At 47.0% G+C, this 18304-nt stretch overlaps 1 protein-coding gene across 3 annotated transcripts in view; it reads right to left on the bottom strand.

The window, feature by feature from the left end:
* LOC148443061 (uncharacterized) overlaps positions 1 to 18304 on the bottom strand; it is a 100995-nt gene that overhangs the window by 48325 nt on the left and 34366 nt on the right. The window contains exons 4-5 of one of the 3 annotated variants that reach the window (XM_088463276.1): positions 16168 to 16327; positions 10516 to 13209 (exon numbers count right to left, since the gene is read on the bottom strand). In XM_088463276.1, coding sequence (XP_088319402.1) covers positions 11642 to 13209; positions 16168 to 16327 — 1728 coding nt within the window. In that variant the 3' untranslated portion in view covers positions 10516 to 11641. Of the gene's footprint in view, positions 1 to 10515; positions 13210 to 16167; positions 16328 to 18304 lie in introns of those variants that run through there. The other 2 variants (XM_088463277.1, XM_088463281.1) reach the window with 2 other exon arrangements.

The raw sequence follows: 18304 nt of genomic DNA, 5'->3' as shown, positions 1-18304 counted from the left end.
CCCGTGGAAGAAGGGAGACCGGAGGGAACAGGTATGCGAACCTGAACGTCCACCGGACGGACAGAGCATCCACCAGAGACGCCCCTTCGTCTCTTGTGCGAGACCCGTACACCGGCAACTTGTTGTTGTGCCGGGACGCCATGAGGTCGATTTCTGGAAGACCCCACCTGTCCACCAGTAGTTGAAAAACGTCCGGGTGCAGGGACCATTCCCCTGGATGAACGTCCTGGCGACTTAGAAAGTCCGCCTCCCAATTTAGCACTCCCGGGATGAAGACCGCTGATATGGCCGGAAGATTGCGCTCCGCCCAAACCAGGATCCGAGAGACCTCTACGAGAGCCGCCCGACTGCGAGTTCCTCCTTGCCTGTTTATGTAGGCCACGGTGGTAGCATTGTCCGACTGGACCTGCACCGGGTGACCCTGGAGAAACCGCTGTGCCTGCAGGAGAGCATTGAAGACCGCACGGAGTTCCAAGATATTTATTGGAAGCTCCGCTTCTGTCGGTGTCCACCTGCCCTGGAACAAGTGTGGACCCGAAACTGCTCCCCAGCCCCGAAGACTGGCGTCCGTTGTCAACAGGACCCAATTTGGAACCCAGAACGGACGTCCCTTGTTGAGGTGGGTCGTCTTTAACCACCACGCAAGGGACAGGCGAACCTCCGGGGTGAGCACAATCGTCTGGAACTTCAGAGACTGAGGCAGCCCGTTCCACTTGGACAGGATCAGGTGCTGCAGAGGTCTGGAGTGAAACTGGGCGTATTCCACCATGTCGAACACCGACACCATGGAGCCCAGTAACCTCATCGCCGAGTGTAAGGACACCCGGCGGCTGTGCAGACAACTGCGCACCCTTGACTGTAAAGCAGAGATCTTGTCCTCCGTCACGAAGATCCTTTGCTGTCCCGAGTCCAATAAGGCTCCAAGATGCAGAATCCTCCGAGACGGGATTAGAGTGGACTTCTGCCAGTTGATTAGCCAGCCGTGCCGTTGCAGCAGTGCAATGGTCAGGTCCAAGTGGTGTAACAGGAGCTCTGGAGATCCTGCCACCAATAACAGGTCGTCCAAGTACGGCAACATGCGGACTCCTTGCAGCCGCAGAGAAGCCGCCATGACCGCCATAGCGTCCTGTATGTCCAATGACACCATGTAGTCCCCAGGTTCCAGCGCCAGAATGATGGACCGTAGGGTCTCCATCCGAAACTTCGGGACCCGCAAAGACTTGTTGAGTGCTTTGAGGTTGAGAATCGGACGATATGACCCATTGGGTTTCTGTACCAAAAATAGATTTGAATAGAAACCCTGGCCCCTCTGGGAGAATGGAACAGGCACTATAACTCCAGCCTGGAGCATAGTGTGCAATACCTTCCGCAGCTCCGTAGCCTTGTTCCGGTCTGATGGTAGACCCGTGGTGAAGAATCGAGCCGGGGGTCTGTGCCGGAAGGAGAGGGCGTACCCGTGAGAGACCACCTCCAGAACCCAAGTGTCTGTCGTAGTGAACGACCAACACCGGGAGAACTGCAGCAGGCGGCCTCCCACCCTGGGATCCCCCAAGGGGAGACCCGGACCGTCAGGCCGCAGGCTTGTCATCTGGCTTGGGGGCCGGACGTCTGGTACTCCATGCCTGTTTCCGGGGCTTGACCGATTTCTTAGGGCCAGCCTGTCGAGGAAACGACTGTGGTTTGGGCCTGCCCTGGGCCCTAGATGACCGAAAGGACGATGGTCCAGAACCAGAAGGAGCAGCGGCCGACGGGAGACAAGCAGATTTGGCTGCCGCCAGCGTGGCCACAATCTTATCCAGATCCGGACCGAAGAGAACTTCTCCGGTAAACGGCAAGGCTTCCAGACCTTTCTTGGATCTGCGTCCGCCTTCCAGGATCGCAGCCACAAGGTGCGACGAGCAGCTACCGCTGCTGAAGAAATTCTAGACACCAGAGTACTAATGTCTAGAGCCGCCTCGTTGATGTAGGTGGCCGAATCACGGAGATTGCCAATCAACTCCGCCTGTTCGGCCGGACAGTCGGATTCAAAAGAAGCCTCTAATGAATCCGCCCAGCGCTCCATCGCTCTGGCAACCCAGCAAATGGCCATAGCCGGCCGTGCTGCCCCCCCTGCAAGGGAATAAGCGGACTTCAGGCAGATTTCTACCTTGCGGTCCGTAGCATCCTTAAGGGAGGACATGGATGGCATCGGCAATGTGGCACTACGGACAAGACGGGTCACGTGAGAATCCACCTGTGGAGGGGATTCACACTTAGCAAAATAATTATCCGCGAACGGATAAGCCACCGCCAGGCGTCTCTGCGGCTGGTATCTTTTGCCAGGTTGTTTCCACGCCTCCTCTAAATGGTCCACCAACTGACCCGAAAGAGGAAAGACTGTGGCATCGCCCTTCACATCTTTGAAAAAGGCATACTTAGATTTAGCCGCTGGGGGAACTTCGTCCTCAATCACCAAGGCTGTGCGGACCGCCCGAATAAGTCCAGGAATATATACTTTGGACTTAGCATCAGCGTCCTTAGTATGGAAAGGTTCCTGATCGTAAGGATCCAGAATCTCCCCATCATCAGACGTCCCTTCGTCATCCTCATAAGGAGCGGACAGAGACGCCACCGGCCTTTTATGAGGCCGCATCACAGACTCCCCTTGCAACACATCCGACAAGTGCTGTACAGAACTCGTCAGGGAGTTAACCCACGCTGGCTCCTGAGAACCCGGGAGCGGGGAAATAGGGAGACTGTGGGGTACCAATTGTCGTGGGAACCCCTGCATGGGTGACGACACCACAGACTGCTGGGACAAACCCATCGGAGTAAACGCGGGCTGTGGAGCTAACTGGCCCACTAAAGCTGTTAACGCCTGAGCGAAACAAGCCCAGGGCGGCTCCTGTACCGGTGCTGTAACCGTAATAGGCCGCGCCATGGACAAACACTGCCGGCAAAGGCCCTCCGCGCTACCCTCCCCCTCCGCTAACGGTACTTTGCACGTGGTACACTGTAGCCGGAGGGGAAAATCACTTTCAGACATTATGGCACCACGTATGTGACCTCTCTCACCAATTAAGTATTAAGTAGGCGAGAGACCACCCTGCAGCACCGCACCGCAAGGGCTTTAGCAGAAAGAACAGGGACAGTAATAAAGCTGACAGTTTAGAGAAGAAAAGTTACAGGCAGCGCTAGCACAGTCACATACAATGCAGAGAAATAACAATTCCTGCACTAACAGCGCTGATCACTCAACTACACAGACACAGGGCCTGGTAGGACACAGCGCTGCATACACAGACCTGAGCCACAGCGGAGGAGAGGTATGCGGGGGGACCCAGACCACGATGCTTCCTTCCAGACTTCCAGCAGCGTTCACCATGCGTTGCAGAGAAGATGGCCGCCGAGGAGCAGAGAGAAGCTGGCCTGGGGGAGGAGCGCTGACACAGGACCAGTCAGCACAGTGCAGAGAGGGCTGTGTGCAGCGGGGGAGGCGCCGGCTGTGAGACAGGGAAGGCGCGCTCCCCTGGCATGCATTTAACCCCTGGGACGCCGCAGCGCTACCGCTCTGCTGCGGTCCGCTGTCCCAGGGGGTAGTGGAAGCGCAGGTTGGTCGCCTGGCTCCACGCTGCAGCCAGTCCCCAGGGAGCCCCCTGCCTGGGGACTTAGGACCATGTGATAAGCGGGGACCCACCGCGGGACCCCGCTGCTTACCTCTGTCCCCCTTGAATCCGGCCATGGTCCGGAGCATCTGGGGTCACCGCTAGCTGTGACCCCAGACGCCCACCAGCATCCCCGGATCAGTACCGGCGTTCTGGTACCGGCGGGGTGTAGGGAAGACAGCATGGACGTCAGGACTGACTGTCCATGCTGTTCATCCAGATGTGCAGCCACAGTTGCATGAAGAAAAAGCTTCAGGGGCTCTTCTAGCCCCCACTCCAACAGGTGCACCCGACTCCGGCCGGGCACCAAACTAAACTGAGGTGCCTTGGCCCGGGGGCGGGGTATAGGAGGGGGACCTAGTGCATCCTGGGAGGCTGAAAGCTTAACTCTTTGGTGCCCTGCGACTGACGTCACACCTATACCCAAGGTATCCTGTGGATACCCTATGGACCCTGAAGTAGAAAGAGGATATGTTTGTCCTCTGGGAAGATTCTTCCCAGGGATCAGGTCTATGGGACAGTCCCAGTTGCGATGGGGAGGTAACAGATCGGTGTTCTGTTTGCTGAAGACATCTAGAAATTCAGAGTAAAATTTGGGCAGGCCTGCAGGAGGCTGTAGATCACAGGATCGAACAGGTATTACCTGATAAAGGCAGTTTTTAAAACAATCAGAACTCCAGGAGATGATCTGCATAGTTGACCAGTCAGTTTGTGGAGAATGTCTTTGTAGCCAGGGTAAAATTAGAGAGTGAGAGGCTTTGGGAATCACTAGGAAGGACAACTCCTCAGAATGGAGCACCCCTATGATAAGTTTAAGTGGCTTGGTGCGATGAAGGACAGTGCCACTAGTGATGCGACTACCATCGATAGGAGTTAAAGTGACAACTCAATGTAAAGCTTCAACGGGAATCCGATGTTTATGGACAAAGTCAGCAGTCACAAAATTTTCTGCAGCTCCGTAATCCAAAAGAGCTTGGACAATTTTAGAACCTCGTGGAAGCTTAAACTGAGCCTGGATGGTGGAATCTGACTTCCTAGGTGAGTCAACAGCAACTCCTAAATTAACCTCTCTGTCATAAGTTAGGAGGAGGCGCTACTATATGTACCGACTAATATATATACCTCTACTGCTACTATATGTAACTCATATATACCCGTACTGCTACTATATGTACCACCTAATATATATACCTCTACTTCTACTATATGTAACTCATATATAGCCGTACTGCTACTATATGTACCGACTAATATATATACCCCTACTGCTACTATATGTAACACCTAATATATATACATCTACTGCTACTATATGTAACTCATATATACCCGTACTGCTACTATATGTACCAACTAATATATGTACCATATATATATATATATACCTGTGCTGCTACTATATGTACCTCCTATATATATATACCCATACTGTTACTATATGTACTGACTAATATATATACCCTTACTGCTACTATATGTACCAACTAATATATATACCTATATTGCTACTAGATGTACCTCATATATATATATATATATATATATAGATACACACACCTGTACTGCTACTATATGTACCACCTACTACTATATATAACATATATATATATATATATATACCCTTACTGCTACTAGATGTACCTCCTAATATATATACCTATACTGCTACTATATGTACCACCTAATATATACCCCTACTGCTACTATATGTACCACCTAATATATATACCTATACTGCTACTATATGTACCGCCTAATATATACCCCTACTGCTACTATATGTACCACCTAATATATATACCCCTACTGCTACTATATTATATATATATATATATATATACCTATAATGCTACTGTATGTACCTCATATATATATATATATATATATATATATATATACACACACATACACACACCTGTACTGCTACTATATGTACCACCAACTACTATATGTAACATATATACAGTCAGGTGCATAAATGTTGGGACATTGACAGAATTTTCATATTTTGACCTCTAGTCACCACCACAATGGCTTTGAAATGAAACAAACAAGATGTGCTATAACTGCAGACTTTCAGATTTAATTTGAGGGTAATTACATCCAAATCAGGTGAACGGTGTAGGAATTACAACGGTTTCTATATGTGCCTCCCACTTTTTAAGGGGCCAAAAGTAATGGGACAAACTAAACAATCCTAAATCTAACTTTCACTTTTTAATACTTTGTTGCAAATCCTTTGCAAGCAACTACAGCCTGAAGTCTGGAACGCATAGACATCACCAGACGCTGGGTTTCATCCCTGGTGATGCTCTGCCAGGCCTCTACTGCAAATGTCTTCAGTTCCTGCTTGTTCTTGGGGCATTTTCCCTTCAGTTTTGTCTTCATCAAGTGAAATGCATGCTCAATCGGATTCAGGTCAGGGGATTGACTTGGCCATTGCATAACATTCCACTTTTTAGCCTTAAAAAACTCTTTGGTTGCTTTTGCAGTATGCTTCAGGTCATTGTCCATCTGCACTGTGAAGCGCCTTCCAATGAGTTCTGAAGCATTTGACTGAATATGAGCATATACTATTGCCCGAACACTTCAGAATTCATTCTGCTGCTTTTGTCAGCAGTCACATCATCAATAAATACAAGGGAACCAGTTCCATTGGCAGCCATACATGCCCACGCCATGACACTACCACCACCATGCTTCACTGATGAGGTGGTATGTTTTGGATCATGAGCAGTTCCTTTCCTTCTCGATACTCTTCTCTTCCCATCACTCTGCTACAAGTTGATCTTTGTCTCATCTGTCCAAAGGATGTTGTTCCAGAACTGTAATGGCTTTTTTAGATGTTGTTGGGCAAACTTTAATCTGGTCTTCCTGTTTTTGTGGCTCACCAATGGTTTACATCTTGTGGTGAACCCTCTATATTCACTCTTGTGAAGTCTTCTCTTGATTGTTGACTTTGACACATATACACCTACCTGGAGAGTGTTCTTGATTTGGCCAACTGTTGTGAAGGGGTTTTTCTTCACCAGGGAAATAATTCTTCTGTCATGCACCACAGTTGTTTTCCGTGGTCTTCCGGGTCTTTTGGTGTTGCTGAGCCCTTCCGGTGTGTTCTTTCTTTTTAAGAATGTTCCAAACAGTTGATTTGGCCACACCTAATGTTTTTGCTATCTCTCAGATGGGTTTGTTTCGATTTTTCAGCCTAATGATGGCTTGCTTCACTGATAGTGACAGCTCTTTGGATCTCATATTGAGAGTCGACAGCAACTGATTCCAATGCAAATGTCACACCTAGAATCAACTCCAGACCTTTTACCTGCTTAATTGAAAATGAAATAACGAGGGAATAGCCCACACCTATCCATGAAATAGCTTTTGAGTTGAAAGTCCCATTACTTTTGGCCCCTTAAAAAGTGGGAGGCACATATAGAAACCGTTGTAATTCCTACACCGTTCACCTGATTTGGATGTAATTACCCTCAAATTAAATCTGAAAGTCTGTAGTTAAAGCACATCTTGTTTGTTTCATTTCAAAGCCCCCTTCAGTTTCAGCCTGAGCTCGGCTCCGAGCCTAAACTCAATTTGCCGGATCGCTTTCCTGACAAACGTAAAGATTTTCTCAACTTCCGAGAAGCTGCAAGTTGCACTTCAGAGTTTTACCTGCTTCTTCTGGGTCTGAGACTCAACGAGTTGGTATTATTATTTCTTTGCTTCAAGGTGACCTTCAGACCTGGGCCTTTGGCCTACCTCCAGCTCATAGTGCTCTCCAGACGGTGGATGCTTTCTTTGCTGCTCTAGGCCTTCTCTACGAAGACCCAGACAAGGCGGCATTAGCCGAATCCAAACTCTGTTCTCCGTTACAAGATCAAAGAGCTGCTGAGGATTACTGCACGGAGTTCCGTAGGTGGGCCAATGACTCTTTGGAATGATCCTGCACTAAGAAGTCAATTCCGCCTTGGTCTCTCTGATCAGGTAAAGGATATCCTTGTCCAACATACGGTTCCGGAGACATTGGATGACCTCATGCGCCTGGTCATTCGCATTGATCGCCGCATCCGGGAACGTAGAAGGGAGGAGCTTTCTACATCTGTTCCTCGGTCTCCAGTTTGGGTAACTCCTCCGGATCCTGGAGATCCTATGCAATAGGGTGCCTATCGGCTCTCGACCGAGGAGAAATGAAGGAGATGCTCCCAGGGCCTTTGCTAATATTGTGGAGGGAAAGGGCATTCAGTCTTGAAATAGCCTGTCAAATCGGGAAAGGCAAGGTCTAGGTGTCTTAGGAGAGCTACACCTAGGCCTAGCATCTGTCTCTCCCGCAAATTCAGTCCTAATCACCATTATTCAAGGAATATATACCTGTACTGCTACTATATGTATCACTTATATATACGTATGCCACTACAATTATTCCCTACTATACCAAAACTATATTTACCTTATTTATAACCCACCCTTAACCCTCCTTTAGGGGTGCCTAACCTTAACCCTTCCCCTTCCCAGCTGCCTAAACCTAACCCTCCAGGGGGGGTGCCTAACTCTAACCCCCCTTCCTCTAGCCTAACCCTCCCGGGGGGGTGCCTCACCCTATATCCCCCCCGGGAGCTCCTAACCTAACCCTCCCCCCCCACGGCTGTCCGTGCCCGGCTTACTTGCGATTGAGATGCCGGGCTCCCGACGTAGGTAAAATGACAGGCATCAGGATTCTGAAACTTGTCATTAGACCCTTGCCGAGATTAGACAGTCGGCATCCCGTCTGCATACCGTACTGGCTGTATATACCTAAACTGCTACTATATGTACCGCCTATAAATACCTGCACTACTATTATATTTACCTCCTATATATACCTATACTTTATGTACCACCCATATATAACTATTCCCACCCCCAGCACACTGCAAAAGACCCACAATACTATTTGAATACTACTACGTTTTTGTGGTTGAAACCTCTTACCGGGTGATTGCCAGGCTGCAGCCATGTGTTCAGCTAGATGATACGATATAGGGAATTCTGCTGAAACCACTTTCTGTTCTTTAAACAGCGGGTGCTTGGATTTAGGGGCTGGCTCGTCATCTTCTATTACTAAGATGGATCTGATAGCTCGAACCAAGGGAGGAATATTAATTTTTGACCCTGACTCCAGAGGGGAGTCAGGGTTAAAGAGATCAGCATCTTCTGCCTCCTCGGATGATACCTCAGAATCTGAGAGTTGCGTGGACTGTGACGATACCACAGGATGCTTAAAGGCTTCTCACCTTTCAACATGGTTTGAAAGGCATTATATGTAGCCACCAGACTATGCATTGAGTTAGAGCGTACGTCTACCCATGGTGGGGGTACAGGAGGCACTTGTATCGCCTGAACCTGTTGTGGCAACCCCCAAGGGGGCATTACTGCCTGCTGTGATAACCCCATAGGGGGAATTACAGCCGGAACCGCTAGGCGGTCCACAATAGTGGCCAATACCTGAGAAAATGAAGCCATGGGGGGGGGGGTTTGTATCGGCTCTGGGTTGCCTGATGGGCCAGGTGGAGTAGAACACTTACTACATAACTCATCTAGTATGAAATCCTCCCCACTTAAGCCTGCAGCACATAACATGCATGATAGCAATATGGGAGCAGTTGCCTGCTTGATACTATTGCCTTTGCTAGACATAGCTGCAGAGTAAATGGCACACAATATGGCACTGGGTATAATGCAACCACTGTGTATGTAGGATACTAGTAAGAATGCAATATACTGGAGGGGCGTGGCCTGGAGTAGCTAGGAGAAGGGTGCGTTCAGCCGGCTCTCCTGCTAGTATCCTTTTAAATATCCTGTTATTGGTGACTTTCTCATCCCCAAGTTACTAATTACTTTGGGGTATCTTCCCCTGAACATCGGGGGCTCTTAGGAGTAAACCGGTTTGGTGTTGCTTGTGATTTATCCCCGTGTAAATATCCTCTGCATGAGGTGAGAGGTGACCCTGTCTCCGGCTCTTGGGGATATATAGTGAGCTGTACTTACCTGAAGATTTTAAAGATTTTACCCGGTATCCTGAGCTTTTAAGTCCTGTTGCCTGCCTTCTATTTGGATCCGGTCTGTTTGCTCCGACAATTGGGGAGCAAACAAAGCGACAATGCGGACCGCCGCCATCTTGCCCGGGTGGTTCTCCTCGGCTGCTGCACGGGATGCCCTGTTGATCTGATGCTCCTGGATCGGTGGAATGTTATTACTACAAGGGCTGAGCTGCTTCATCATCTCTTGTTCCAACGGTCATCTCGCTGTCTCCTTACCATACGGGATGACCAGACTCTGAGAGGTGAGGGAGCTGGGAAAGTTACATATTATACATCACTCTCATATCATCACTGAGATAGTAAGTGCATTACCATACAGGGTGACCAGTCTCTGAGAGGTGAGGGAGCTGGGAAAGTTATATATTATACATCACTCTCATATCATCACTGAGATAGTAAGTACATTATCATACAGGGTGACCAGACTCTGAGAGGTGAGGTGCTGGGAAAGTTACATATTATACATCACTCTCATATCATCACTGAGATAGTAAGTACATTACCATACAGGGTGACCAGTCTCTGAGAGGTGAGGGAGCTGGGAAAGTTACATATTACTATCTCAGTGATGATATGAGAGTGATGTATAATATGTAACTTTCCCAGCTCCCTCACCTCTCAGAGTCTGGTCACCCTGTATGGTAATGTACTTACTGTCTCAGTGATGATATGAGAGAGATATATAATATGTAACTTTCCCAGCACTAACTCACCTCTGAGTCTAGACGTCCAAAATATTCTCATCACACATCAAATGTTTCTCCCAGACATTACAATTTTTGAAAGAGGAAAAACAGAGTGAATCTTGTGCATTACCAATTTATTATAAAGAGCAAAAACAATCATGCAGAAAATTAAACAACAATTGCAGCCTACAATAAGTCTCTACAAGTGTGCCTATCAGATTTAGGCTAATTTGAGCGCAGAAAGAATATACACCGTAACGCTATTACACCCCGATACTCCGTTTATACTATGCTGCTTCTTCCAGCCATCTTCCGGAAGGCAGCTTGTTGTGAATGAGAACCACCCTCAGCTTCCGACGCATTTCAACCACTATGGTCTATCAAGACTTTGACAAAGAATGGTTGAAACACGTCGTCAAGTGAGGTTGGTTCTCATGGGGATCATTAAGGGATTCCATATTTGCTATTCAATGGGCTGGTCACGTCCAAATAAGGAGACTCTTTAGCAGAGTAGATAAAAAAAAACACATCTTACACTAACCAGTGGACAATTCTGACGGTATGGCACCTATGGCGCTGTGCTTGTACAATAAATATAACTGTCTGAAGCAATCCACTTTTTCATAGGACCAAAAGCCATCAATGTTGTGTGTCAGAGGTTATCTGAGCACCAATAAATTTTGTCAAATATGTAAATGATGAGAGATTTTGTCAATTAAGCAAATATCCTTCAAAGAGAAGGTGCAATATTCTAATCCTCTTGCAGGTAGGAAAATAGACCTTGCAGCCACCCGCTAACCCGGAATGGTTCCTGCAAGAATACACATGCTCCATCCTCCACCTTCCCTGCAGAGCTTATTCTTTTAAAATATAGGTTTTCTAACCACCACCAAGAAACACTTTGTAGTTCGTGCGTCACCATTAATCCACTATTCCAAAACCGCAAAAAGCTGGATTCTACCCATAAGGTTCCATAGTACAATCTATTTTTAAAAATGATGAATGCATTTTATCTTTTATGTGTATGAATGAAATGCATAAAACGTAGACCATAACTTCATGGTTCTGTTATTACTTTGGAGAGTGGTGCTGATAGCTAATATAATAAAGACTATAAGTGTCACCTGAGTGATCTATTCCAGTCTTATATTAATGACACACGTTCCAATTATCTGTGGATGGCTAACTTAAAATGTTAAAATACTGTGTGACTGGAGTGTTGCTACAACTGTTTTGTATCAGCTCATAGGTGTGAAATCTGATGTCTAACAAGAGTTGATTTATGTGTAAAACATTTCCCACACTCAGAACATGGAAATGGTTTCTTACCTGTGTGACCTCTCTGATGTGTAACAAGAGTTGATTTCTGAGCAAAACATTTCCCACACTCAGAACATGGAAATGGTTTCTCACCTGTGTGAGTTCTCTGATGTATAACAAGAGTTGATTTCTGTGCAAAACATTTCCCACACTCAGAACATGGAAACGGTTTGTCACTTGTGTGCATTATCTGATGTTCGACAAGAGCTGATTTATGTGGAAAACATTTTCCACACTCAGAACATGGAAATAGTTTCTCTCCTATGTGACTTCTCTCATGTGTAATAAGACTTGATTTATGTGCAAAACATTTCCCACACTGAGAACATCTAAATGGTTTCTCACCTGTGTGAGTTCTCTGATGTTTAACAAGATCTTTTTTCACTGTAAAACATTTCCAACACTCAGAACATGGAAATGGCTTCTCACCTGTGTGAGTTCTCTCATGTATAAGAAGATACCATTTATGTGTAAAACATTTCCCACACTCAGAACATGGAAATGGCTTCTCACCTGTGTGAGTTCTCTCATGTATAAGAAGATACCATTTATGTGTAAAACATTTCCCACACTCAGAACATGGAAATGGCTTCTCACCTGTGTGAGTTCTCTCATGTATAAGAAGATGCCATTTATGTGTAAAACATTTCCCACACTCAGAACATAGAAATGGCTTCTCACCTGTGTGACTCCTCTGATGTTGAACAAGATGTGATGAACATCTAAAACATTTCCCACACTCAGAACACGAAAATGGTCTCTCATCTGTGTGACTTCTTTGATGTACAACAAGATTTGATGTACACGTAAAATATTTTCCACACTCAGAACACGAAAATGATTTCTCACCTGTGTGACTTCTTTGATGTCTAACAAAATATGCTTTGTGTGAAAAACATTTCCCACACTCAGAGCATGAAAATGGCCTCTCGCCTGTGTGACTTCTCTGATGTTCAACAAGATTTGATTTACATGTAAAACCTTTATCACACTCAGAGCATGGAAATAGTTTCTCACCTGTGTGACGTCTCTGATGTCTAACAAAATATGCTTTGTGTGAAAAACATTTCCCACACTCAGAGCATGAAAATGGCCTCTCGCCTGTGTGACTTCTCTGATGTTCAACAAGATTTGATTTACATGTAAAACCTTTATCACACTCAGAGCATGGAAATAGTTTCTCACCTGTGTGAGTTCTCTCATGTCTAGCAAGCTGAGATTTACGCGTAAAATATTTCCCACACTCAGGACAGGGAAATAATTTATAAGGTGTATGAGCTGCACTATGTGTAACAAAAGCTGAAGTTTCAGGAGAACAGTCCTCGTGATTAGAGGGATCAGATGATATAGCTGCACTGTGAGGTACTGGATGTATATTTAGCACAACGGGATTATCTCCTGGGGATTCCTGTGTGATGTTATCTTCTAGTGTAATATCTGTAGGCAAGACGAGATCTACCTCCAAGGCATTTCTGCTTGTGCGTCCATCTGCTGGAAATAATACTATTATTAGTCACAGTTCTTTACATAGCGTATACATATATTACACAGCACTTTACAGAGAATATTTACTCATTGACATCAGGCCGTGCCCCAATGGAGCTTACAATCTATTGGCCTGATTCAGATGAGGCAGCTATTTTGATGTTCATGTAGTTGAGCGATTATCAATGCCGCAATGCGCATGCGCGGCAATTACATTGCGCTAAAATGCAACTACGGTTGTAGTGATGATCGTTTTCCAAGTGACGGCAATAGTGGTGGAGTGTCGTGACCGTTTTTGTGGCGTTTATCTACTTACATCTGCGGTCCCGTACGCAGAAAATATGGCGCCAGTGCCTTAGTTCCTGCGGCCACAGGGTTAGTCAGATGATCGATTATCGAAGAATCTTCGATCACCGCTGCATACTTATATGCAGTTACTTGGGTCTGCGAGGCCACCGGTGGGAGTCTCAATACATTTCCAGGCGGCTGTAGCATTAGTATATTTACGCACAGCAGCTGAGTACGGGATCGCAGCAGCTAATGCATTAGCGTCCACATCTGAATAAGGCCCAATCTTCCCTACCCCATGGACACGCACAGTACAGTTAATTTGTGTCTGAAGCCAATTAACCAATTTGTATGATTTTTAGAGGGTTGGAGAAAACACATACAAACTACACACATATAGCATCTTTGGTTGGGAATTGAACTAGACTTCAGTGGGGTGAGATAGCAATGCTCACCACTTCATCACCGCGTTATTATAATTAATGAAGATATTTAGCTGTTTAATTTGCACTTGCAAACTATGACCACATCATTACAATTACAAATGTACAAACAACAAATATGACTATAGGTAAACAGATAAAATATTGGCATAAAATGGCACAAGCACATTATCAGTACATGTCATAGACCCAGCCCCAGGGACAGGCAAATGGCACATCACCAATGTATATCTCCCCCAAATGCAGACTTTGCTGGGTAACGTCCCCTAGCCATCATCACAGAGCAGGAAGCCTCATCAGCCAATGACGTTAGTGAACCACAATACCCATCTAGACCGCCCTCACACATACACACGGGAAACTTGTGGGCTAATTACTAACAACTGCGTCCACACTACACAAAGTTCTCCAGGTGGATATATATGTAGCTAAAGCAGCCTCTATATGGTCCCCTGGTTATCCTCAGGGAGAGTAGCCCCACCAGAGGGACAGCAGGACAGCATAGGGGTATGGCACAACGCACAGAGCAGGGGAGGCAGCAGGACAGGGTAGGGGTATGGCGCAGGGCACAGAGCGGGAAAGGCAGCAGGACAGGGTAGGGGAATGGCGCAGGGCACAGAGCGGGGGAGGCAGCAGGAGAACATAGGGGTATGGCGCAGTGCACAGAGTGGGAAAGGCAGCAGGACAGGGTAGGGGTATGGCACAGGGCACAAAGCGGGGGAGGCAGCAGGACAGCATAGGGGAATGGTGCAGGGCACAGAGTGGGGGAGGCAGCAGGACAGGGTAGAGGAATGACGCAGGGCAACAGCAGTAAGGGGAAGACAGCAGAAGGGCAGAACAGGATACAGAGACAGGTCAGCAGATAAAGCGCAATAGTGCAGAACATCCAAACAAAGGGACTGGAGGGAGCCAATGTGCAATAACGGGTGTGGTATGGGACAGTAATGGGATTTTTTTTTCTTAATTCCTGATGAAGCTCATGCCCTCAGGCTGCCAGTTAATCAGTGTGTGACAAGTGCAGTTCGTGTGACGTGTGTTGTGATGGGAAGTATACAGTATATTGACAAAATCAGTCACTTAATAATAGTCAAGGAAGATAAATGGGTATGATGACATGTGGTCGTGCACAAGGAAAGTCATGGGTAATATCACATGGGGTCTCATCACACTGATCAGGGATTTATTATTATAGTGACATCCCTCGTACTCATGTATGAGATACACCGGAGAGTGTGGGGAGGAGACTGGTCAGGTCTATGGGATGGAAATACACAGTGACATGATGTGAGGGGGAGAGCAGGAGTATAATAGGAGCTGATGGCTCCTGATGTATGAGATACACCAGAGAGTGTGGGGAGGAGACTGGTCAGATCTCTGGGCTGGTAACACACAGTGACATGATGTGAGGAGGAGAGCAGGAGTATAATAGGGGCTGATGGCTCCTGATGTATGAGATACACCAGAGAGTGTGGGGAGGAGACTGGTCAGATCTCTGGGCTGGTAACACACAGTGACATGATGTGAGGGGGAGAGCAGGAGTATAATAGTGCTGATGGCTCCTGATGTATGAGATACACCAGAGAGTGTGGGGAGGAGACTGGTCAGATCTCTGGGCTGGTAACACACAGTGACATGATGTGAGGGGGAGAGCAGGAGTATAATAGAGGCTGATGGCTCCTGATGTATGAGATACACCAGAGAGTGTGGGGAGGAGACTGGTCAGATCTCTGGGCTGGTAACACACAGTGACATGATGTGAGGGGGAGAGCAGGAGTATAATAGGGGCTGATGGCTCCTGATGTATGAGATACACCAGAGAGTGTGGGGAGGAGACTGGTCAGATCTCTGGGCTGGTAACACACAGTGACATGATGTGAGGGGGAGAGCAGGAGTATAATAGGGGCTGCGAAGGGTGTAGAATAAGATTTATTCAGTCAGTACAATAATATTATTGTTTACTTATAATAAGCCAATCTTAGTGCTGTATAAGATATGTAGTCATTTACATGGGACCTTTACACATTGGAGCTTACTATCTAAACACTGTAACACGCACAGGCCCACTGTGCCAGTGGTCAATTAACAGACTAGTATATTTTTGGACTGGGGAATGAAATCTATGCAAAAACTGGGAGAACATACAAACTCCATTTAAGATACTGGTTACATTTAAATCAAACATGATGCAGAGAGAGAGAGAATGTGATTATTTCTATAAGTCTTTATTACTCACCTGTGCTGATATCTGTAGGGATTTCCTCCTCCTTACACTGCTGATCACCCCTCACATACGTCTCTTCTTCTCCCTCTATATCTTCTGCCTTCATATCAGTCACATACGTCTCTTCTTCTCCCTCTGTATCTGCTGCCTTCACATCAGTCAGATCTTCACTCTAAATAACACACAAAATAATAGCACTTAGAGGCACACAGGTCATACAATGAAAGATAATTTGTGTTACAAATCCTTCTCTCTCAGTGCTTGGGAGACACTGGATACTATGAGGTACAGAGGACCTGATTCAGACCCGCTCGCTAAGGCGCAATCGCTCGCTCTGAGCGATTTTTGCCCATCTGCGCATCCGTATAATTTGCAGTGCGCGTGCGCAAGCCATTCATTGTGATCTGATTTTGGTTGCTCGTAAGCTACTATCAGGTCGCTACCTTGAGTGACAGACAGCGCCGTTCATGGTGGTAACAGGAGAAGGTGCTTGGGAACGGGGGAGTGGTGCAGCAAACACAGGAGTGTCTGACCGTCAAAACTGAGTTTTAAGGGTGTGCATAATTTAAAGGGTGCGTCATTGTACACGTCAGTTTGCATCCATTACGATGGAACTACTCGCAGTGCTTGTGGTAGCCCAGGGTCTACCACAAGCACTGCGTGTGCAGGTGATGGTTTCTTCCTCTGCCGAAGTATGCAGTCAATTAATAGAGTAACAGCTGTTACTCATTGCATTGAATAATAGCAAAGTGGTTGCTATTATTTTGTCTATTTTTGTTTGTTAATTGGATATCAAATAAGATACCAAACCCAAAGAAATTGAAATTACCAAACAATAGTCCCTATATTTTTAAAATTCACAAATACATGTTTTATTTCTTTTTGTGGTTTTTAAAGTGAAAGTGCTTTTTTGGTTGTGGAACTGTACAGCCCAGCATGCCATTCCAGAGTAAATACATGCCTTTTTTGCAATACTTAATTGTACAATAGGGTAGTGTCACAGTTGGTGCTAGTGAGTTACTTGTCTCAGGTGATGAACTGGAATCACTGGAGGCCGGCTGGACTGGAACCATGGGTAACATGAATAGCTCTTTTAATATAAGAAGTGGGTAGCAGTGAGAACTGCCTTTGGTGATGAGTGACTGGAACTGGAAACTTGAAGCGTTGGAGTGAGACCAGAAGGAACTTGGAGGGACCGGACTGGGACCGGCAGGTAGGCTGACTGAGCTGGTCGGGGTACCAGTAGATGAGCTTGCAGATGGATGGTAACACGGAAGCTACTCGGTGCAGCTAATGAGCCGTGAGGTGAGTGGACGTGGAGGAACCGGACTGGGACCGGCAGGAAGGCTGATTGAGCTGGTCGGGTTACTAGTAGATGGGCTTGCAGATGGATGGTAGTGTGGAAGCTACTTGTTGTGGCTTGGGAAGCCGTGGGTAGACGTTGGTAGCTGGGTGGCTACGTGGAGCGGCTGGATAGCCATGGGTGGACACTGGTAGTTAGATGGCTACGTGGAGCGGCTGGATAGCCGTGGGAGAAGCTGGTAGCTGGGTGGCTACATGGAGCAGCTGGATAGCCGTGGGTGGACGCTGGTAGCTGGATAGCCGTGGGAGAAGCTGGTAGCGTGGAAGCTACTTGGAGCGGATTGGGAGCCGTAGGTGAGAGATGGTAGCGTGGAAACTACTTGGTGCGGCCTGGGAGCCGTGTGGAGAAGCTGGTAGCGTGGAAGCTACTTGGAGCGGCCTGGGAGCCGTGTGGAGAAGCTGGTAGCGTGGAAGCTACTTGGAGCGGCCTGGGAGCCGTAGGTGAGAGGCTGGTAGCATGGATAGCTGAACGCAGCAGGCTTACACATAGCACTGGTCTAGGAACCAGCAGGAGCCTGGGACACACTGGTACTCAGAGGTACAGCTATAGCACAAGTTGTACACCACGGGACGTAACGATATGTTCAAGCACTGAGTGCTATTAGAGGAGGATCTATATACCTAGAGTCTGGCAGCGATTGGTGGACACAGGTGGTCTGGCAGTGGCATTCTGAGTGGAGCAAGGCACAACATGCAGAGGGAGTAATCATCTCTGCAGCCCTTGAGAATCAGGACCACACCTGTGATTTCAATTAAGACTAGCAATGCTCACAGACAGAGCAGGGTC

The sequence above is a fragment of the Taudactylus pleione genome, unplaced genomic scaffold (genome assembly GCF_031769625.1).
Source record: "Taudactylus pleione unplaced genomic scaffold, aTauple2 ptg001337l, whole genome shotgun sequence".
NCBI lineage: Eukaryota > Metazoa > Chordata > Amphibia > Anura > Myobatrachidae > Taudactylus > Taudactylus pleione.
This window is presented reverse-complemented; position numbering and strand designations above follow the sequence as displayed.